This window comes from Hippoglossus stenolepis, chromosome 8, assembly GCF_022539355.2.
Source record: "Hippoglossus stenolepis isolate QCI-W04-F060 chromosome 8, HSTE1.2, whole genome shotgun sequence".
NCBI classification, from domain to species: domain Eukaryota; kingdom Metazoa; phylum Chordata; class Actinopteri; order Pleuronectiformes; family Pleuronectidae; genus Hippoglossus; species Hippoglossus stenolepis.
Window position 1 is genome coordinate 19,518,204 of NC_061490.1, and position 23,516 is coordinate 19,541,719.

Consider the following 23,516-nt stretch of genomic DNA (forward strand, 5'->3'; position numbering starts at 1 on the left):
AATCTTTTTTGAATACCTTTGCTGGGAATTACTCATCGGGGGGAGCGCGTGCTCGTGAGACTGAGTGTCAGCGTTTCGTGTATTTCCACGTAGACGTCCAGGTCTATTTGCGTTCCGGAGAGTGTGAGCGTGTGAATGATGTCCGGCTCGCCAGCGGGCGACGAGAGGCGAGACAAAGACAAGAAAAAAGAGGAGAGTGTGATAACAGTGTGTTGCCACCCAGCTTGGTGCTTGTTGCTCTGTGTTTGCATGGTGCTCACATTCTCAGTGGAGAAGTTCTGTCAAGTCTGGTCTCGGGCTGACCTTTTCACTCTCCGGGCACGTTTACAGCTCTCCAATAGCTATCAAAATAATCTAGTTTCCTCCTGCCCATCTCTGTGCCCCCAGCACAAACCTGCATCATAACCTGCATCCTGTATTCTCTCTCCCTCTCCACATCTGTGCTTCCTGCTTCTCTTGCTGACTGTTTTTTATTATTCTGACCGATGCCCTTATGCTTAACCTCAAAATTTTCCTCCACCCTTTATCACTGCATTTGTATGGTCCACCATTCTTTCGATGATGCGGCTGAGAGCTGCAGGGGCAGAGTGTGTTGAAAGAGACATGTGGGAACATAGGGAAGGGGTGCTAACTAGAGTGGGAGTGAAAGAGATTTAATTTCATGAGCTTCAATGTGTTTCTCTTTATTTTACTCTCTACAGTAATGGCTTTTTAAACTGTAGTCAAATATATTCTTTGCTTTTATCATCCTCTGTGTCTCTCTCTTTTTAATCTCCCCTAGATATGGAATTCATGTGGCTTTACTCCCTGTGCCAGTGCATCCTATCTGTATCCGTAATTGTGGTCAGTGTGAGGTTGTGCATGGCGCTCAGCGGCAGCGGTACCGTGGCCGACGCCCAACAGGGAACCCAGGGTGCTGGGCCTCAACCCGGGAGCGTGTCGCGCTGTCTTCGACTGTGCCTGGGCTGGGTGGGGGCTGTAGGGGGCGCAGTGGAAGTACCTGCAACCGTCCTACTCGACCTGCGAACCCCCCAGTGTCTGTACACCTGCATAACCATGGTGTGTTTCCCCCTGCTGGTCAGGCAGTTCACCATGTTTCTGCTAATGCTGCTCACGCTGGACACCCACCTGCAGCATCACTTGGCAGACAGGTGAGTGGAGCAGATGGTTGAGTTGGTTTAAGCTGCAGAAGAATAAGTAAATAAATCCTCAGAGTTAGTTGAAGTGGAAAAGTTTCTGTCAGACATTAAAGGGATAGTTCACAGAAAAAAAGAAAATCCACCTATTATCTACTCTCCACTATGCCGATGAAGGGGTGGGTGAAGTGTTTGAGTCAACAAAACTTACACACACCACGCGTGCCCTCTGGCAAGAGTGTGTGGGGTGTTCAGATGTGCCCAAAGGTACATGAACGTGCCTCTGAGGAGGAAATCAGAGGACATTTAGGCTTAAAACTTTGTGTAAATGACGCCTTTACAAGTCAAATTTGAATGTCGGGGCTTGCGGACACTTGGATGACACCAAACGAGCAGTATGGAGGCATGGTATGTTTTTTTCTGTTGTTTTATTACGTCTGAAGAAGCGGTCACAATTGACATAACCCCCCGAGGCTCCAGAAGTGTTTTGTGGACTCAATCACTTCACCCACCCCTCCATCGGCATAGGGGTGAGTGGATAATGAGTGAATTAACATTTTTCGGTGAACTATCCCTTTAACCTGGTACAAAAAACGCATCACATAGTCACTTAAGATGGGTGTTTACATAAGATGTTATCTCATAAATGTGATAAAGCATCACTCACGCTGCAGTTTTAAACTTTAATACTTACTTGTATGTGTGGAAGAGAGTGAATATGTGGGTGGCAAGAGTCAACCAACCGATACTCTCAAGTGTGCTTCTAGCAATAATGAAAAAATCCGTATGAGGGTAAAAGAAATAAAACAGTAAACATGTTAAGATGTGGCGACTGTATGATCCCTTCAAACAGATTGTTCAGTGCTCATACAGTTGCTTTGTCCACCTGGGAGATGAATGGGTAAATATCAATTGGCTCAGAAGCTCTTAGATGTTTGATTGGCAGTGACCTACAAATACAGCGTTTCTGTGGAGAGTCTGTATTAATATGTCGGTCTTCTGTTGCTACGTAACAATCAGTTAACCTGCCGATGTTAGAAAGATTGTATTTTTCTGTACTTCTTTCAGAAATGTTTTCAAAAACAGTTACCTGCAGTCAGTTAGTGAGCTTGCTTACATCGAGAAGATTTTACAGGTTTCAGAGCAGATCTTTTCCAGACATTTAGACCACAGACTTACAAAAAAGTAAAAAAGTAAAACGCATATCCATTTCTTTCCACTATCCTGAAATGAATCCTATGTCCATGGTTTAGCCAAACTATAGTTTCATCATCAGTGTAAGATAAGTGTGCAGGTATAATACAAACATGTTAATTATTGTTCTATAATTCCAAGCTATAGGGTGAGTTTAAACTTGTCCACACCCTCATGTCTTTGGGCGACAGGTACTCCAAGATGGTGACCCGTCGGCGAGCTTTGTGTGTGGTTCTGCTGTGCTGGGTGGGCTCTGTTCTGTCTTCCTTCGCGCAGTTCATCGGCTCGGATATCCTCGACACCTGGAGAAGGGTTGGCACTGGTAAGGACACAACTGGCCTCGGGCTGGATGGCAACTGGACGACCTCTTCACCCCATCTTACCACTTCCCCACCCCCTAAGTACGACCACGACCGCAAGATCATCGGGAAGTACCTTCCATACGGGGGCTTCCTATCCAAGTTTTATGTGGAGGACATGAGCAACTTCACCTATGCTGAGATTCACAGCAGCCACTGGGGAGTGTGTGCTCCCGACGCTATTCTCAGTCCCCAATTCCTGGTCTATGTACATGGGATGACAGTGTTCATGCTGCCCGTGCTGTGCCTGCTGGTCATTTACCTTGATCTGCTATGCATGAAGCCCAGGAAGACCCCTTTTAGTCATACAGACCCTCCAAAATATGACTCCCACCAGGTCCGCTTCCTGGCTCTGTCTCTCTCCCTTTTAGTCCTACTGTGCCTGCCGATCCACATTATCCATGCTCTCTTGCTTTTCACCCCCAGCATCAATCTTCCTGCCTGGGCTCATGCAGTTGCCCTCTTCCTCTTCCACCTGTACGACCTCGTGCCCCAGATCCTCTTCACTCCTCCGAGGAAACAAGTCGCGGAGGAACGAGCAACCTTCCCTCTTTCTGTTCCCACTGCAGGTGGAAGGCTACCTGCAGTGGCTCAGTCCAGACGCAAATCTGTCCGAATGGCCCTGTGCGAAGCGGTGCAGGTGGCTCCGTGGTTTTCAGCCAAACACTCCCTGAAAGCCAAAGTGTGCCCAGAGGTCTGAGATCTTGACCCAGTGGAAGATGTGGGAGGTTAGAAGCAGCTAAATAATCTTCCTATCGCAATGTTTCCTTGGTGATTTGGTTGTATAAGTGTTCAGATGAAATGACTTGTGGACCGAGGAAGAATAAATATAGCATATTCGTGTTTGTTGTTGGCTTTTTAACTAATCAGCGAGCTCATGCACAAACATTATGCATAACTCGCAAATGAAAAGGCCAGTTAATTATCAGGTCCCACACCAAATGTCAGTGAGAAAATTAAGTCTCCAGATGACGACTGCTATCCTGATCACAGATGTCTGTTTTCTTTGACTGCTCTTCCTGTGGGTCTCATTCTAAGCCTATTTTAAGACTCCGCTAAGCCAACCACCAGTAATGTAGATATGTAAGTGACAGCGTTTAATTAAACATTCGGTAATAACATGGTGGTCCAGGGAGGACGCCGCATTGTAGGGAAAACATAATTAACCTGGTTATGACACAATCTTCATGGCTGTTTTGATTAAACGTGTGAATACAATGTGACGCTCTCTTGTAATAAAAGGGCCCTGCTCACACTAATTGGATTGTTCATCTTGAACCGTGTTGGTGTTAGAAATCACTGATGGAGAAAAAAGGAGTAATCTATCTATTTCTGCATGGAACATGGCCGTGACAGTCAACAAGTTCTTGTCTGGCTTCTTCTTTTGTCTCCATTGATCGTGGACTGTTTCGCTCCGTTTCCCTCCGCTCAGAGTTTAGAAGTATTGCTTGCAGAGCTCTTTCCCAGCTCTTTTTTTACAGATCTTCATGTCATGTTCCATCTCCTCCTTATGTAGCCCAGCATATGAGTACAGTGTGTCTTCCATCACTGCAAAAAAAAAAATCCCTCAGTAGGAAACATTACTGAAACACAGATCTGGTAAAGATCTGTCCTCAGCTTCCCTAGTGTGACAGCCCATTCAATTATTCTGTCTGCCTGAAAGCTTCCTGATTACGCTAGGCCTCGGCACACTCAGCCACCTCAATCAATGCCTCATGCTACGCTGCCGCTCTGTGCAAACCAGCATCCTCTAGGGTCACGATGGTCGACATTAAAAAAATGGACACAACTGTGTATAATGCACCATGTAGCCACCAGAAATATAGAGAGTTTGTGTTTGGATGCACTGTGATATTTACTGCAACTCGTAGAAATGAAATACGATTGTCATAAATGAGTCGTAAATGGGGAGCTCTCTGATGTGAACCCGTTCCAGGACGTTAATCTGTGAAACTAGCACCAGGGAGAAAAGCGTAAGTTATTCATAGACTTCTTCTCCTCATTATTGGTCGGATTATGGTGCATTCACTGCACGTCGTAAGGTTTGGGGGGAATACAGCTGACTGTTGTCTGGCTTGTCTCCGTCTAATTTTTGCTCATGTCCATTGATTTGATAATCACCCTCTATGATCGCAGTGGTGGTCTGATTGTCATCAGGTCCAGCAGCTGAACTGTATCATTGTTATGGTCAGATAATGGCCGGTTTCCCAGGATGCAACAGTGTAAGCGGTTACAGGATCATTAACTAACCAGCAGTAAACACGATGAATTTCAAAATGATCAAAATCTTTGTCTATGATAAACAAACAAAACTATTCCTGAACTAAAGTTTACTTTGGTGATGAGTTTAGTTTGTTCCTGTGAGGAGAAACAGAAATAGCTTCAACAAACACAAGCAGCCTGAGTGCTGTGAATCCCACAGGAAAACAAACCTTTTTAAGGACACACTTCTGTTTTGAAGACATAAAGGGACAATATTCCCAGTTTTATTACCCATCGACCACAGAGGATCTGATAGCGGGAACAACCTGTGCTACGTTTGCGTCACCATAAACTGAAGATATGTCTCGTGTTGACTTGTGCCTGAATTGTTTGCCGGCCACAGTGTCAACTCATGCTGGTAGCGCCTGGCAAGTCCATTACTTTGATTGCCATTTGACAATCTGTCTTTATGACAGGCGACCGTGGAGCCTTGCCATCGATGCAAGAGAAACACATCGATCTATCACATTGTGACCTCCGGCGGCTTTCAAATTTAGCCCTGTGCACAGATGGACATGTTGAGTGCTTCTCGACAGAATCGGGTATTGATTGCATGGAAGTTAATGGCAGCGCCATATTTTTCTGTGTGCATCTGACTCAACCCTCCTGTCACCCTTTCTCCCTCGCTATCTGTTCCTTATGATTCATTAGCAGCACCACAGAACCTTCTGCTTTGTTTATTCTATTTATTCTGAACGAGCTGTCACTTACAACCGGCTCCTCCGCCTTCATCTTTATCTCCCCACCTATAACTCCACCACTCCCCATTGATCTAATCATAGGGCCTGTTCTCTTTTCACGTGATATCAAAAACGGCATCTGTTAATTACACAGTAAAATACACCCAAGAAAAAAAAAACAGCCTGATACCGAAGATGATTTTTGGAATCTTTTTTTTTTTAATTTTGTCGTGCTTTGTATCTTTCCCCTATAAAGAAATAGTTAGCTATATATCAACAATGACACATGGACTCTAAAATAAACAAGAGTGAAAGACAGGAGAAGAGACGACTAGGCACAGGAGACGAAGAGAGAGAGAAAGACTGGGAGAGAGAGGAAAGGTAAGGTAAGGTAAAAGACAGCAATTTCTCTACAGTAGAACCAAAAATAAAAATCATGGGAAGTGTACATTTCTTCAACATTTACAATTATAATAATAACAACAGCAATAATAATAACAGTAACAACAATCATAATTGTTCAAATAATAATTATAATAATTAATAAAAAAATCAATAAGACCTCTGGTTTCTCATAAAGACAAACTTTTTTTTTTTTATTCTTTTCTTTTTTTCTTTAAAGATCACTGGACAGTAGTTTGTTCGGCTTTGCACCTCTATAGGCTAATATTCTGTGTTAGTATAGTTGCTTCATAATGATATTCAATAGTAAACATTTTTCTTATTTCTTAAAAGTTTCATTTTATGTTTTAATTTATGTTGCTGTTCATTTTTTATACAAATAATGAATTCAGAGATATGTATACTTGTTCTGTCGATGTGTTCACTGTACGTATGAATGTGTGCATGTATCTGCATGTGTGTGGTAGCATTCAGGAAAAAAACATCCATTTCCTATTCCCATTCATTCCTTTTGCTATTGCTCCCCTTGCCCTTCTTAATAAGACTTTTAAACCTTTTTATCCTCTTAATGACATTCTAAAATAATTAAGCTTTTCTTTAATGCCTTAGCAAGTCATATTCCTTTCTTCTTTGTCGGGAACGCAGCCCAACACTAATCCTTTCATTATTAGGAGCCAACAATGGAGGAGCGATTGAGGGAGCGGCGGACGGAGAGAACAAGAGATATAAGGGAGAGGGAAGAGGACGGTAACAGGTGAGTGGAGAGGAAGAAGGAGTAAATTAATTTTCCTCACTACTGCAGCGAGAGTGAAAATACAAGTTATTGGCAGATCACCCAACAGGGGAAAGCAAAAGAGGACAGTTAGCTTGTTCATAAAGTATGGATCCTTCCCGGGACTCTGGGCTTACACACTCCAGTGTTGTTATGGAATTATATATGAGCGACGCTCTGTAGGCAAGATGCTTTGGCAATTTCTACAAAATTTCAATTTTCTAGCACCGGCTGCTCGATAGCTCCTGGTCAACTCTCCCCGGTTCCCCCCCCATCCCTCCTCGCACACTGGCTGCCTCTGTCTCCGCAGGTTAAAGATTGAGCTTTGTGAAATGGTTTTCTCCAGGCACGGAATTATAGCAGTCATCTGCCTCTAATTCCGCTTCCACTTTGGTGGCTGCACGGGCGGAATGCCAGTTTTCTTTGTGCTCCCTGCTTCCCTCTCGATCAAAATAATTACGGCATAATTCCGTTATTGCCTACATGCACCTCACCCTCCCTCCCCTCTCCCCCCCGCTCGCTCGCTCTCTCCATTCCCCCCCCCGGTTTCTCCTGCTTACATTATATGGCACATTCGTTAATGGCTGGTGGGTCTATAGGCTCTCGCTTTCTCAGTCTGTCTCTGGGTCTGTGTGTGAGTGTGTGTGGAGGATATGGGCTGGAATGGAGCAGGATGGACTGGCTGTGTGCGGAATCTGTATACAGTCGTTTTTCAGAAGGCTGCCTGTTATGGCGCATTGTGTACAAGTGTGTTTGTGTGTGTGTGTGTGTGTATACTGTATATAAGGAGGGAGACGGGGAGGGGGAGGGATGGAGGGCTGAGGTCAGAAGAGAAGGGGACTTGGATGGGCTACAGTAGGTACTCCTTCTTGCCCTGGCTGGCGTCATTCCCATTGAGGAAGGCTTCCTGCACCTCACCATGTTCATCCAACCCACTGGCCTCATGGGTAAGATAGGAACCTGGATGAAAAAGAAAGAGAGAGAGACACAGAGAGAGAGAGAGAGAGAGAGAGAGAGAGAGAGAGAGAGAGAGAGAGAGACGAAGAGGGAGATCGGAGGGGGAAGGTTAGTTGGCAAAGCGTCATGATCACTCCAGTGCCATGCAGCATTATCAAAACAATCAGCACAACATATATTATTGAGTACCATACCTGTGAATGATTAATTCATTAGTTAACTGATTGTTAGGTCAATACCAAGCAAGAATAGGCTCTCGGGTACGATACGAGCCTACCAGTAGATATTAAAAAAAGGTAGGGGGTGGGTGGATGTGTGAATAGGAGAGACAGAAGAGGAGAGAGTAGAGGTGGAGAAGACAGTAGAGAGAGCACCAGACAGGGAGGGAGGAGAGATTGGCAGAAAAGGGTGGAGGGAAGGTTAGGTGCGCGAGAACAACGGCACGTGCATCACTCAGAAAACCCATCAAATACATTTGAACGCCCCGCAGGTTGGTATGATTAATGATTCGGTGCCGTGCAGGTTACAGAGGGTGAGAACCTCGCAAGTCATCTTCCTGCCGGAGTGTCCCTTCACTCCAGGGGTGAGTGACACTCTCATTCTCCCTACCAAAGAGGTTGACTGGCGTGCTGACAGTCACGGCAGGCAAGGGACAAAGCCCTAATGGCCCTGTCTCAACACTGATTGGTTGTAATGGCCCTGTCTCTGCGCTGATTGGCGGTCAAGCCATGCAGAATGTTAACTGACGGCCTGTCTAGCCATAGGGTAAGTAATGGCTGTTTGCAGCCGGCTACACTGTTCCAGGATCATTTCTTGGCAGCTGCGGTGCAGTCAAAAGGCTGCCAAAGTGAGGGCACTTAAAAAGATAGGGAATGCAGGAAGGCTGCTTTTAATAGATGAACCTTGATACACTAACATATAATCATAAAACATAGGACCACTCCTATAATTCCCACCCCACCCTATCTCTGCCACTATCCTGGCCAAGGTCGTCCATCACGGGCCGTGCCCGACTGGAGAGGAGCATCCCATCCTGATCTGCTTTGAGCTGACAATTTTACACCTTCAGTTTAAAAGATTACTTCGAAGAATCTGGCAATAGCTGGTCTCCAGTGATTTTTTTTTTTTTTTTACGGCAGAAATGAGAAAGCATGCCTGTGAAAAATGTGATAAAATATTCTGAGTGCCAAGATATGCCCCCTGCTTGAGAGAGAAACTTTTGTGTAACTCGTGTGTGCGAGTGTGTGTTACCTTTCTGCCGGACGGAGCACCAGATGGTGACGATGAGGACACAGATGACGGTGAAAACCAGCAGTGCCAGAACACCACCTATCACTGCGTATGGCACAGCGCTGTGAGTCTCCACCACTGCGCCAGGATCTGGGAGGAAGAACAAGAGAGAGGCGATTAAAAAACGTGTGTGAGGCTGGAGCGAGTGGTGCAAAGTGAAACTATGGAGATAAAGGGAGAGAAAATGGAGTCAAAGATCAAAAATGAAATAAATAAAAGCGAGAGACAGAAAGTGCATTAAAAACACCAGTGTGGGAACCCTAACCCTGTGGGAGAGAGCACATAGGAGCAAGAAGAGAAGTCGATATCTTCCACCCAACTTACATTATCACCTTTCATCGCCCCCCACCCCCCCCACCCCGCCGCGCACAGAATGCCAGACAGTCATATATTGGAGAAATGAGGAGAGAGAATAAAGAAATAAGAATGTCAGCCTGTAAAAACCCCACTCCAGCCAAGCACCTGTCAAGAGAACAATGCATTTTGAATGAGGGGACTTTCAGCGTGTTTACACGGCAGGCAGCGCAGCGCTGGGAAATGGAATCAAACACTTTAGCAAAAGACGAGTCCAGAGAAATAAAAAGATAAGACAGACAAATTAAATTCTCTGACATTTTTGTAATATAAAATCGCAGCAGTGGTTATGTAGAAGTTATTTGGTTGTTTTTTTTTAACCAACTTTACAGACTGATTTAAAGTAGAAAAGAAAAAATACAAAAACAGAGGAAATGGAAAAACTGTAGGTTAGTGATGCATTGATTAGTAGATGAAGCAATTAATCAAATGACGGACAAATTTCAATAATTGATTTTCGATTTAAGACATTTATCAAGGAAATATGCAAAATATTTACTTATTTCAATTTTGGCAAACATGAGGATTTACTGCTTTTCAGGATTGGTTTTATATCAATTTAAATTTAATAAAGTAATATAACAAATTGACTGTTGACGAGGAAAGAAAGACAGAAAAAACAACAACTCTGAAGTCATCACCTGAGAACGCTGGTTAATTGTGATGCAAAGTTTTCTGTATTTTCTGACATGGACTAAACTATGAATCGATAAGTTTCAAAACTAATCAACAGCTCAACTGTTTGCTGCAGCCCTTCATAGAGCAACACTTAAGAAACAGATTGGGTTCATGCAGATACTGTGCAGGTCTCTGTGCAATTTCACCAAGAAATATTATCTGACAAAGCAGGCGATTGAGTTCAGGGATACAGAGAAAGAGACAGAAACGTTTAGTAAAGTACAAATTAAGATAATCTTTGAGTCTGCACTTAAATACTGAGACTGAGTCCAAGTTGCTGACGCTAATAAAAAGCCTCTTTTTTTGATGGCGCTGGCGGGGTGTTGTGTAAGAGCTGGTGAGGCCAACAGCAGGCAAGAACACTGCGTTATTGATGCAGCTCCTGGAGCGTGACAGAGCGGATTTAAAACACATATCATTAATACAGTGCTAACATATAAGATCAGGAGAGGAAAGAGAGGGTGATGGAGGAGAGGAAGGAAAGGAAGAGACTGAGCCTACCTGGTCCCATATAACAAAGTATATTTCCTTTCTTACTTAGGGACTTTTTTCATGTATCTGTACTTTAATAAAGTAGATTTACTTTTACCTTTTACTCCACTCCATATATCAGCATATACGTATTTACTCCACTTAATGTTTACAGAGCATTGTGTTGCATGATCATATTATGTAAAAAAAATAATGAGATGGGAATTGATCCATTGATCCAATCAGAGTGACCAGGCAACATTAGACCCGCCTCCTGCAGCAGCAGCATCACTGTTGAACAGAAACATCTGAGATGGATTTGGAAGAGGCCTCCACCACGAGCCATAATGATGTAGTAGATGGTGGCATTAAGGAATAGATAAATTCAGCAAGTACTTTAACGTTAAATACTTTGAATATATTCAAAGCAATACTAGTAGTTTTTATACCTTAAGATAACAGCTTCAAAATCATTTTCATGGTACACAAACTTGTCTGAAGTTGCTTCAGCACTCTCTAACTTTGACTTACTTTTTACTACTTTGACTATATACATTATGTGGTACTTTTACTTTTATATTGTTGTTGATTCATTTGTACTTTTAGTAAATGTTTGAGTTCTTGCTCCACCACTGCTGATCCACATGATCAACTGCCGGCGTGTGTGTGTCTGTGTGTGATAAAGTTTATACCTGTGCATCTGCAGGAACACTGATAGGATCAAGCAGAAGGCTCAAGCAATATTTCAGAGGGAAATGAAAAAGCAAGCACTCGGTTCTTAATCCACTGGCGCCCAAAGCTCCACACAAAATGACTGGCGCTATCAGAAAAGAATGTTGTTTCTCTCAGGAGCCCCTCGAATGACACATCACCATCGACCAAATGTTCCCCAAACAGTTCAACCCGCAGCTTTTATGACTCTCGATGACATCTGTGCCCAAGCCCAGCAGGTGAACAAGCTCCAACCGCCACAGACGGCCGCCATAGCTGTAGCAGAAGAACAAGAGGGATGCTGTCGCTCCCTTTGCTTCATCCCTTCTTCAAGGAAACAGAGAGCGGCCGAAGGTGTGGAGATAAAGAGGAGATACCATGACTGTGTTAGTGTGAGTGTATGTATGAGATAAATAGATATAAAAAGGGGAAAGTGTGTTTTATATGCACGTGCACACACATTCTACTACTTCTATCTTAGTGAGGATTCTCATTGGCATAGTACATTCCCTAGCCCCCCACCCTAAACATCCAAACTAAATGCCTCACCCTAACCTCGACCTATTTCTAACCCTTAACCCTCAAACAGTCCATGAGGATTTCACTTTCCCAAAATGTCCTCACTCTGTAAGGTCTATGTTTAAAATGGTCCTCACAGAGGTATAAGTACACATGTACGCACGCACATACACACGCATGCACGCACACAGTCGCAGCAGTGTCACACAGTTTCTTTCTCCTGCTGCGTAACACTCCTAGGATTAGACAGCTACCGAGACCCCTGCGCTCTCTTTCTGTCTGTCCATCTTTCCTTCAGTCTGTCTTTCTTTTTTTACATCTGTCTGTCTTTCTATCCTTCTGTCTTTCCTTCCTTCCTCCCTTTACCCTTTTTCTGCACGTGTGTGTGTGTGTGCAGATAAATATGTTTGTGTAGCATCTTCTTAGTCCTCCAGAGGCCGGTGTCAGTCAGTTAGAGGTTGAATGTGCTGCCAGTTCCTTAAACTCTTAACACAGATTCATTAATAGTACCCACCAAGCACCAAGGGACCCACCCCAAACCACGCACGCACGCACGCACGCACAAGCACGCACGCACACACACACACACACACACACACACACACACACACACACACACACACACACACACACACACACACACACACACACACACACACACACACACACACACACACACACACACACACAAATGCTGACTGGGCAATGTGTGTGTGTGGGGTGCATCAAACAGGCAGTGATAAGAAAGCGAGGGAGAGTGGGTGGTTGTGCATGATGCATACCCAAGTGTCTGCAGACGCACGTACGCTCATGATGCAGGGCAAAGGAAGGTTGCAGCAGAAACAGGGTGTGCACAGGCCACCTGAGAGCCATCAAATGAGTTGGGGAGTAGGAGACACTGAAGGAGAGCAGGAAAGGACGAGGAGAGAGATGGAGTGTGGCGGAGACAGAATAGAAAGGTGTACATGTGCGTTACCTTTCGGGTCCAAGGCCAAGCTGGATGTTAGGAGGGTTGGGGTGATGGAATGGGAGGTGATATGTTGAGTGGAGGTGGGAGCGGGAGGGACCGAGGTAGTGACTGACACATTATCTACAGACAGACAGGGAATGGGATAACACACACACATACACAAATACTATTATCTACAACATGCAGTGACATTTCCACACAGGCATTATTGCAGGGTTTTATAGCAAAGTTACTACTGCACATAAAACAGGAAGGGAGCTTTATTATAGCTGAATATTAAAGAGGCTCTGGTTCAGGATCCTGCTTGATAATCAGTGGACGACTCGTCTCTTCCAGTGAGTTCAGATAAGCAGGCACACATGTAAAACACATTAAATGGAAGAAAGACTTATTTGAAACACGCTCTTCAGCAGTTGAGGCCGATGCCATTTCACTACCAGAGACAAATGTTACTAATTATTTCCCCAAATTGAATGTGCGAAATGGAATCGATCTCGACCCCTGACAAGCGATAAAGACGGCGGACAAATGAAGTTCTCCGGAGGATCTCTGTACACCGGCTGCTGGGGTTAAAAAATGTTTACTATGGGTGAGACATGCTTTAAAACAGCGTCTGAGGAGAATTACACCTGGCAGACTGACATTCATCTACGAGACAAATGGAATGTATAGGAGCACGCTCTCCATCACTGACACACTTTCTGTGGTACAATGGCAGGAGAGACAAAGACATTGCCTGTGACAGATGCATTCCCAGTGGAACAGCGTCATGCAGGGACTGTCTCATTCAGTGCTGAACAATAGCTTGGATCTTGACACATTCTCCAAATCAATGGCTGAGGCACAATGGTAGGTAGAGAGGTAGAAGGAGACAAGTTCCTATTGCCGCTAAAGACAAAAATAATGGCTGTATGAGTGTATGTGTGTGTGTGTGTGTGTGTGTGTGTGTAGGAGTGAATAACATGCCACTTCATCAAACAATCTATCAAAAACCACAATGTACGACAAAGTACTCTACGTACTCATCTAAGGACATACACAGTTTAACATACACACAGCTTTTTCTAAATATATGAAAGCATTCGCACACACACACACACACCCATACTAATTATTAATTGCCCACGCACAGATATACTCTATAATATACTCACAAAAGCTTGCAAACACACACACCACACGCTGCCCTTTCTGCTCAGGAGTAATTTATTGGTAAGTATTCCTCCGTCTCTTCCCTTTCTCCCACTGGCCCTGAGATCATCAATCTCTTTTTGCACTCTTCTTGTGTCAGCACTATACCTCCCCTCTCCCCCCCTTTTTCTTCCTTTCTTCAAGTTCTGCCTAGGTCGTCTTCCCTCTGTAAAGAAATGTACATAATGTATATTGTGGAAAAAGGGGAGTTTTCTTGGAGAGAAAAAGTGAGAGGGAGAGGAGCAGGTAAATCGCACCAGTCAGAGAGAAAAGAGAAGTTACCCTACAGTTACCTAGGTGTGTGTGTGTATGTGTGTGTGTGTGTGTGCTGATGCTCTCTTGTACAGTATGTTGCACGTGTGTGTGGACATATGTATGTGTGTGTATGTGGCTGTCAACTGAGCCTAAGGCCTGAGGATTAATGGCCGGGGTCGCTGCACTAATTAAGTGGACTCTGATGAATTTCTCTTGACTATCCCGGACAACCTAAAATAGTTTTTCCTCACTAATTCTAACTTTTCCTTATCTTTCCACCACCATCTCTCGCTTCTCTTAAACCAAGCGCTCTTCCCTCACTTGCACCCCCCTTCCCTCCCCTCTTTCCCTTGCCTTCATTCGACTACTTCTCTAGTTTTATTCCTCAGTGACTACATTACCCCACTGCCTCTCTTCAACTTAATTAAGGGGAATGCTGTACAGCGGTCGTTCTCTTGGCCGATAGCGTCCTTTTTCCCCCCACATCATATTGTTATTCATTAACACTATATGGCTGCCAATCAGGCACAAAGCCCATGTTATTTCCAGGGATGGATGTGGCGGCACTTGCGATAATGACGTTTCTCCTTGTATCTAATTCTTGCAGAAGTGCGCCTGAGGATACTGCGCCACCATTTTGGACGAGGCCCCTTACGCTTTCATGTTCACTGTCTCTAATTATAAGGGCCTTGCCCAGAGCAGCAGTGTCTCCAGTTGTCAATCAGAGTGCGTCAGCGTTAGATGTTTGGTCAGAGGTTCACCGCCGAGGCTGTAAAGGCCAGCGCTGATTGTCTCAGACACCGACAGAGGCGCAGTGTCATGTGTTGAGGGAAAGAGAAGTGAAGACTTTTCTTCTCAAACTAAATTGACTCTGCTTTATCTGCGTCTGGCTTCCTCTGACACCTTTTTTTTTTCCATTTTCATTCTGTTTTTGAAAGTCTCACTTCATTAAATGGTTGGTCTGTGTTTTTCATTCCAATTACCCTGACAGCTCATTACAACAGTGGAGGAGGCCGAGAGTAATCCCTGATCACCTAGTATCCTTCTTCATCTCACATGTATCCATCCTTTCATCCCTCTATCACTCTCCTTTACTTTACATGAATCTCTCTATAAAACTATTAGTTTCTATGTTCTTACCTTTGCTTACTGCCTGAAATATTCACACACAGTCATATACACATGCAAAAGTTTATTGCATATATGCAAACACTAACAGTTCTCTCCATCTCTACCTCTATCTTCCCCTCCCTCCATCTCCCATACTCTCTCATGCAATTCAATTCTAATGGGTTTTATTGGCTTGGCGATTCATCTGAGTGCAGCGGCTCACTTCAATTACATAAGGGAGCCCTCCGGGCTTTCAGCAGACAATCAGCAGCATTCTCCTCCCTCCAGTCACATGCATTTACGTGCACCTTCATGTATATACACAAATATAAAAAAATCCAATTTCTCCTAAACAATGGTGGCAGAGATGAAATAACCATCAGAGGGCACATTCATTTGGAATTGTGCAGATTGTTGTGTGTATGTGTGTATGTGTGTGTGTGTGTGTATGTGACTTATTCAAAACAATTCCTCCACTTTACATCATTAGTAACTTTCTGAAAGTTGCAGAAAGTTAATTTCATTGCACTAACTCATGCACACACCTACTCGCACGCAAACAAGAAAGGTCTCACATTCTTCACTAAATCATAAACTCATTTAACTGCATGCACAACACACTCTCTCAGACACACACACACACACACACACACACACACACACACACACACACACACACACATACACACAGAGAGTTACATGTACACACAAGTGTGACCAGTTAAATAAACCTCAGCTTCAATCTATCACGTCTTTGCCTTGGCCCGGGCTCCCTGGTGACTTTTCTAACTCTGTTCTCCTTCTCCAGAACTAACCCAGTGACAAAGCCCCCCCCCCAAAAAAACACCTGCAACAAATTGGCAGCCACTTTTGCACGTTTGTGCTCGGTGCAGACCCTGATGGCAGATAACTCTCACAGAGGGAAGGCTGAAACGAAACGAGAGAGCGAGAGAGATGAGAGAGCGCCGGTGGTTTTTCTGCACCTGCGATAAAATGGTTTATTTTCTGCTGACTCATCCTTTACGACACAGTCCTCCAGCGCTCCCACTTTTCCCCCTCGCTTCCACTCCCCCAGTGCACCTTGGTATTCCCTCTGGTAACAGTGTGGGAGCCAACTGAAGTGACAGGCAGTGGAACTGAACGTTAACCTGCGTTCAACCTCCATCGTCCTTCTATCTGTCTTTTCATACCTCCCTCCCTCGCTCACTCACCCCTTCTATCCATCCATTCCAAACCCCCCACTCAGTCCGACTGATTTCTCCCTCTGCCCTTTTCCCAGAAAGCAAGGCCCTCTATGAGTAAAGAGACTGAACTGCAGCTGAACCGAGAACGAATGGCAAACATGGTGGCAAGGTGAGAAAAAGTTGAAAGGGTGTGGGAGGAGTGGAGAGGCGGAGAGGAAGAGAACAAGAGGCGTAAAAGAGGAGAGAACAGCTGGCAGAGTAAAAGAAAGCAAGGATGTTAAGGAATGGAATGGGGGGAGAACAGTAAAAAGGAGAGAAAGGAAAAGAGAGATGGAGAAACAAGAGGAGCAAGAGAGGAATGAGGCTTTATCGTCTTTCTCTCACTAAATCTTCAGAAGTTTGTTAAAAAATAAGATATTATTTTAATTAGATAATTATTATTATTCTCTATTTGAGAGTTATTATAAGCTACTGACAGCTACTGTAATAATGTGGGTGCTGGAATGAAAGAAAGCACACTGCAGATATGTGTTAGAGCGATGAGTCATCTTAACATATTTTACAGCTCGGGATCATATTTATTTTTGAGTATTGACTGATGAACCTATTTAACGATATTTGATGATCAGAAACTAACACTTCAGCAACACTAAATTGAATCATCCACGGTGGTTTATTTGCATCGACAGTGATGTGGCTGACACGCAGTTTGCAGTTATGCAACATTTACATAGACAAGCATATCACTGGGAACATTATAGTCTAAATGCAGTGACTTTCAGCCGTCTAGAGATTAATATGATGGCTGAATCAACAACTCTGAGCTCTTTGAGATAAGGTGCGAAACAATCTGCCCAGTGGGGGGTTACTTTTTTCTTTTTGAAATACAGCAAACCACCACTGATACGGGGCTACAAGAGGAGGATTTAAAAGCTGATTGCTGTAAATCCATGGTGCAGAGCAGAGGGGCTGCGCCCGGCTTATGCTGGTTATGTGGATTTCTGGTCTTTTATGGATTTTGGTCAAAGCTAAATTCTTTACTTTAAACACACCCCAAAAACGAGAGGATTAGAAGAGAAAAAAAGGAGCGATAAATCAAATTAATGGCCAGCACAGAGCGACATGAAGAAGATAAATGGTGAAATGTGGGAAGGAAGAAATGGCACGGAGAAAAACAAATGAAGGCACCAGCTAAAAAATGGTGATGCAGAAAGCTGAAGAAGTGGGAAAGAGACAGAACATTTGTCTACAGACGTGGCGACGCACAACAAAGCTCGACGTATCGAACCTTCTAGGATGGAGAAGGAGAACGAGAGACAGAGGAGGGGAGAGAGATGGGGGAGTGGGTGGGTTTGTCACCTTTCATCGTGCCACTGTTGCCACCCTTGATGCCTGTGGAAAGCTGCCATTATGTGTGCCGTTTGATGCTCGGCGCGCTTGTACATGAGTGCGATTGTTGATTGTGTGTGTGTGTGTGCGCGCATGAGAGAGAATGGGAGTAGTGTGATGGATAGATGAGGGGGCGCAAACCAAAAGCAGTCTGAAAATGTTACATAAGATTTCATGTCTTTATTCCCTCCATCCACCCATTTCCTTCTGATCTGCAAATCAGGCACAACGGTGCAATGACACGGGCTGCCAGCAGGGGGGTGTAGATCAAAAGGGCAAACCTGCCGAGTGGCAGTGGTGTACATGCAATTAGGGCAAACCACAAACGTATTGGATGCTGTAGAAGCCTCTAATGATGAGCTAGCATTGCAATTTAGCTTTGCTGCTGTTTCATTAAAACCTCACTGTTCTTATTTTGTTCTTATTCAACTGCAGCTTTACTCAGTTGTTTAATATGCAGATTAGATGACATTTACAAAACAGGATCCTTAAACTTGCTTCAAACTCGGAGCCAAAGTTTGTCACATTTCCCGAACAATGTGGCGCCGTCACCCTCTTTGAGCCACGGGGTGCAGCCTATCTGGGTCAACCTTCATTAAGAATTTAGCCGCAACACTGAATCTAGGAGCAACATCTTGCAAAACTTATAAAACCTAACAACAAAAAGCCCTTAACCCGCTATCTTCCTCCTGCTCGGATGCATTCGCTCAAATCAAAGTTAATTTGACTGAATTTTAACTGCAACAGATGTTGTTTATAGCCAACTGTTGCCATGTAAAATCCAAAAATCAGGCAGATTCAGCAGTGTGTGTTAATGAGTTTTCTGATTCTCTTGCGTGTCAGCTTGTATTATGAAGTTGTGAAAACATCTAGTATCTTTATGTATTGCACTTTAACTTGTTCTGAATTCCTTTTAGAGAGGAGTGGGTCACAGGGGAGATGATAAATGGGTTATTTACGAGAGGTAGCCTGAATAATGATGTTGGTGACTAGTATCAGAGCACTGTGGCCAACATCCTCCTGTGGGATCAATACCTCTGCTGACTCAATTGCACAGGAGGTTCAGCAGAGGTTTCCTGCTGTGTACCAAATCAGGAAAACAAGAAAAGCTTAAAGACAAATGAGACAAGCGTCAAGATTTAATGGATGTGTTGCCTGGTGCCAGAATAGCCAGACTCCAAAGACACTGGGAAGATAAAAAAGGATCAATAGAATTCAAAAGATTAAAAAAAGAAACAACAAACATTATCAAAACACAAGGACGAGAAATGTAACAGACAAAAGATTCAATGAACGTGAAATTATTCAGAACACTTGACAATTGACAACATGAAAACAACAAAGGAAAAAGATCAATTGGAAAAAAATATTTTAAAAGTAATGGTGGAAATTCTGAGAAAACTTTCAGCAAATAATTAACCGGTAGCCATGGTTACTCACCATACACCAGTAGGGTGTAATGATCGGCGGCACGTCCGTAGTTGTTCTGGGCCTGGCACAGGTATGTCCCGTTGTGTGATTGGCTGAGACGGGAAATCTGGAGGGTGGGGCCGGAGATCTCTGCCCTCTCAGGTAAAGTGTCATTAATCTTTGACCACTGAATGTTCCTGGGCCTGGTGGAAGCAACAAGAGAGAAAACCAACACATCTAATAAACCGATTGGCTGGAGATTTGTGACATTCAGAAAACACTTGTTACTAATGACACCAGTGGCTGTTCAGTGAACTGGAGTCAGCTTCCAGTTGCCCACACTTCACATAACACACATTGAATTTGATTGACTGGAATCATGTTGATCTTTGAGGTACCTGAGGTTAATAGTTAAACTATATTTGAGACTATAGAATATACTTGACTCTCCAGCTCTGGCACAGCACTAAATGGATGAGTGAAGATAGGTCTGGTTATGTGAGACTAATGTTAAGCATTATATCTTTTTTCCGCTCGCTAAGTGGCACGATGGGCTTGAGAAGTTAAACTGATCCATTCTCGCTCGATGATAAAGTGACTGCACATAGAGACTTGTGATTAGTCAGCGGTGCCAATCACTGCTCGTCTCTCCTTCACTGCTCCGTCATATAGAGCTAAATTAGCTGGATGTTAATGCTAATGTTAAGAGAACATAACACACTTCATTATCCATCTGATCATTTAAATCACAACTCTCATTTTGCTGAATGGATGGGTTCATGTTTCAGCACAGTCTTTTTATATTGTCAAGTAATGTCATGCAGGGGTCCGACAGTGGGTTAACAACAATAATACTCAATTAACATTGGTTATGAACAGTTGATAAGAATGGGATGGGTAATATAAAAACTGCATATAATCCCATAAAATCTGTAAAGTAACAGGTTCTAAAGAATATTCATTTGTTTGGTGTTGGGAGCTTGTCATTGACACACAATACAGGAAGTGTAGGTCTTAAAGCCTCTATTCAGGAAGGCAGTGGTTTTGTTTAAAATTAGAGGGAGAACTTGAAGTAAAGTAAATTTGAAGTAAAGTAAACTTGAGTTAAATTAGATGTTGTCAGTAAAGTTTACTGTGTCTAACAGGGTGTAATTGATAAAGTTTTTCAAGTAACTTGCCAAACACTGAAAACCAAGCGATTATTTGAAAGTCTTGCAAAAGTCTGCAACCACTTTCCAGGAAACCTGAAGTGCTGAAGGGTTGAATGAGAAAGTGAAGAGAGCGATAAGGGTTTGAAGCATCAACAGGAGAGGTGAGCAATGAGGGTACAGGAGCCCAAGGTTGACTTAAGAAGAAAGAGTAAAAGAGGTTTGGAGAAAGAGCCAATGGCAACAGTGGACTGCGTCCTGACACATAATGAGGAGTCAGAGGGCAGTGATGCTGTGAAGGGGCTGACAGGAAGGAGAAGGAGCCGATGATAGAGAAACAGAGATCAGATATGGAGAATGGTGGAAGAAAACTTAAGCGGCAGGAAAGGAAAAGTGTTACTACAGGTGGAGGAAGGACTGAGGGGAGAGGAGATGGTGTGATGGGAGATGAAAGGTAGGAACAGACAGACAAAATAAATTGGTCATGAAAGATGGGCAGGCAGAGCATAGAGGAAGTGCAAGGATTACAGAGACACCATGGTGAACAAGGCTGTGTGTGTGTGTGTGTGTGTGTGTGTGTGTGTGTGTGTGTGTGTGTGTGTGTGTGTGTGTGTGTGTGTGTGTCTCTGGCTGGGTGTCATGGCTCATGCCACCCTGGCCAGATTACAATTCTGACTCATCTGGGTTCTAATCCCTTAGGAAGTCTAATTAAACCCCCTGCTTGCTTTGTCCCACACACACTCACACTCTATGTGCACAAACAAGATCTGCCTCTGCCCCTGTCCCTCTATCACACATATGTGCATACATGTAATCTCACACATGGTAAATCCATCGAATGCTGACACGCAAATAAGCAGACGATCAAGCAAAATGACAAGATATTGTCTCCGTGTCTTATAATAACAGACAAACAATGACTGTCGCCCTTCACTGAAAGGAAGTGGCACATAATTGGTCATTAATGCTTGACAGGCCGGTAACAAGGGCCAGCGAGCCGGCGTGTGGGAGACAAGGGACTGTTGTGGGTTTGTGAGTGTGTATGTGCAGTCCAGCGTAAGATGAGGGTCAAAGTCCAGAGTGGACTTACGCTGCCCTATCCCTCACCGTCACACTCATGCATTACACACAAATAGACACACACAGCTTCCTCAACCAGCCGTTCCAAAGCTTCAGCGCGGCTGTAGCCAATACACGTCTCAGCCAGTCTTCACTGAGGGATTTCTCTAAAGTCATCGCACACACACCAACATGCATGCACACATGTTGGCTGCTTTACTGGGGAGCTTTAGTGGACTTGATGCCCACAGACAGATGGACCATCTCGGGGAGGGTTTAAGAGCTTAGGACCCAATACCCTTCTGGAGAGTGCACAAAGGGCCGTGAACACACTAGAAAACCGGCTTTGGCTCTTAAAGTGTTGACTGCTGATTGGCTTTGGTGGCTCGGCCCTCAAACACATACACGTTTATAATACGTCCTTATTTACACTCGTTTTCTTGTGTCCTTAAACGCCCCCCCCCCAAGGGAAATACTCGGTCTCAAGGCCTTTTTCGTCTTTGTTCTCCGTGTAATAAAATATGGATCAGGTGGTTTTTATCTTTTATCCATCAAACATTGAGGGTTCCATCTTTCACCCGGCACAAAGCAGCTCCCAGCCTGAATAGCAAATTTAGTTGCAACCACCTGAGCCCATTTTGGTTTCAAAATGAAGTGTGGTCAGCCACAATGGCGGTGCTTTGTTATCTTAAAGGCAAGTGAGTATGCTCGGTGTTTTACACACACAGATGATGATCTGCTCTTGTGGGACGTGAAAGTGACCATTAATCTAATCTTGACGATGTCTTAACGCTCACACCTACATGGAAACGGATGGACCCCTCTGTCCGTACCCTCTTTGTGCACGTCTTCTGAAAACAAGGTGGGGGCAGTACCACCAGAAATCAGAGAGGGCGGTGTCGTCAAAAGTTCAAGAAATGTCAGCAACCTTTTGAGGAGATTCTTCGCGACTTGGTAAGAAAAATACGCATCTATGGGATGTTACTTCACCTGGGCACGTTTGCTTTTGAGCTACATTAACACAACTTCCTCCATCACCATGTTCTCTGAGACTCTCCACTCTTCACTGACCTCTAGTGAAAATATTGCTAAGCAACCAGGCCAACGTAAAGGATGTATGGAAGTATGTGACGGTTACATTGTTCGAAATGAACGCATCTGTTTTTGTGCGTAAAGCATAAGCCTGATGATCTTTAAAACATTTGACATTTTTCAAATCAACATTAATCATTTTTCAAATCAACATGAATTATTATTATTCATACATTTTCTTAGTTTTTTTATCCTCCAAAGAAACTTTACCAGATACTTATTAACCTTACGTTTAACTGCTATGCTCCTAACTCAAGCTTTTTCTGCACTAAGATGAAGAAAGGTGTCCCAGGCAAGTAAAGACTGAGGACAGTGAAAACGTTTCCCTCCAAACATCGAGCCCTTTAGGTTTGTAGCTACCTACTGTTAATTTATGGTCGGGCCTAAATGTCATCCTCGTAGTGGCTCCAAACATTTGCCCCAGACTGTTTCAATATGAGCATTTACTGGCCTTTAATATAATTTTGTGAAATTTTGTGCTTGTAAGGGCTGACATTACACTTGGCAACCTCCCGCATGTCCTCATCAATCAAAAGCTCTCAGTGCATCCTTAAGCCAATTTGTCAGCACGGACACTGTGCCGAGACAAACCTTTTATACTTTGTGATTATTTTGTCATGAATTCATTACAGAAGGAGAGAAACGCGAGGACAAACCAAAAACAAAGAGTTTGGTGCCAGCTGGTAAATTAACAAGTTTGACTATCTTTTGGAAGTGAAAGCTCAATGATGATCTATGATTCCACTCTTCATTCAAATACGTTTTTTAGAAGTGATGAATACAAGAAGTCATGAAACCTGCTTAAACAATGGACTCCATCCTTCTTTAAAACATTTTCATTTTAGTAAAACAAGAGAGCATTCACATTTTAGAGGACAGTAAAGTTTATTAACCAACTGTAGCGTCTAGTGAGTTTTCTCTAG

At 43.7% G+C, this 23,516-nt stretch overlaps 2 protein-coding genes across 6 annotated transcripts in view; one reads left to right on the forward strand and one right to left on the reverse strand.

The window, feature by feature from the left end:
* The first annotated feature begins 783 nt into the window (after nt 1–783).
* On the forward strand, nt 784–3,482 carry LOC118113912 (adenosine receptor A1-like). The gene is made up of 2 exons (XM_035164034.2): nt 784–1,151; nt 2,522–3,482. The coding sequence occupies exons 1-2, from the start codon at nt 784–786 to the stop codon at nt 3,387–3,389; spliced, it is 1,236 nt and encodes a 411-aa protein (XP_035019925.1). The 3' UTR covers nt 3,390–3,482.
* A 2,345-nt stretch (nt 3,483–5,827) lies between these two features.
* Nucleotides 5,828–23,516, reverse strand: part of cadm4 (cell adhesion molecule 4) — a 146,216-nt gene continuing 128,527 nt past the window's right edge. For 3 of the 5 annotated variants that reach the window (XM_035163216.1, XM_035163219.1, XM_035163215.2), the window contains exons 6-9: nt 19,325–19,497; nt 12,762–12,875; nt 9,014–9,142; nt 5,828–7,765 (exon numbers count right to left, since the gene is read on the reverse strand). In XM_035163216.1, coding sequence (XP_035019107.1) covers nt 7,656–7,765; nt 9,014–9,142; nt 12,762–12,875; nt 19,325–19,497 — 526 coding nt within the window. In that variant the 3' untranslated portion in view covers nt 5,828–7,655. Of the gene's footprint in view, nt 7,766–7,956; nt 8,036–9,013; nt 9,143–12,761; nt 12,876–19,324; nt 19,498–23,516 lie in introns of all 5 variants that reach the window. The other 2 variants (XM_035163217.2, XM_035163218.2) reach the window with 2 other exon arrangements.

What these genes read in the sequence shown, in the direction of transcription:
- LOC118113912 (XM_035164034.2), top strand. Translation starts at nt 784, where the DNA reads ATGGAATTCATGTGGCTTTACTCCCTGTGCCAGTGCATCCTATCTGTA. An exon ending in CAGCATCACTTGGCAGACAG is followed by an intron (nt 1,152 to 2,521) that starts GTGAGTGGAGCA and finishes TTTGGGCGACAG; the next exon opens with GTACTCCAAGATGGTGACCC.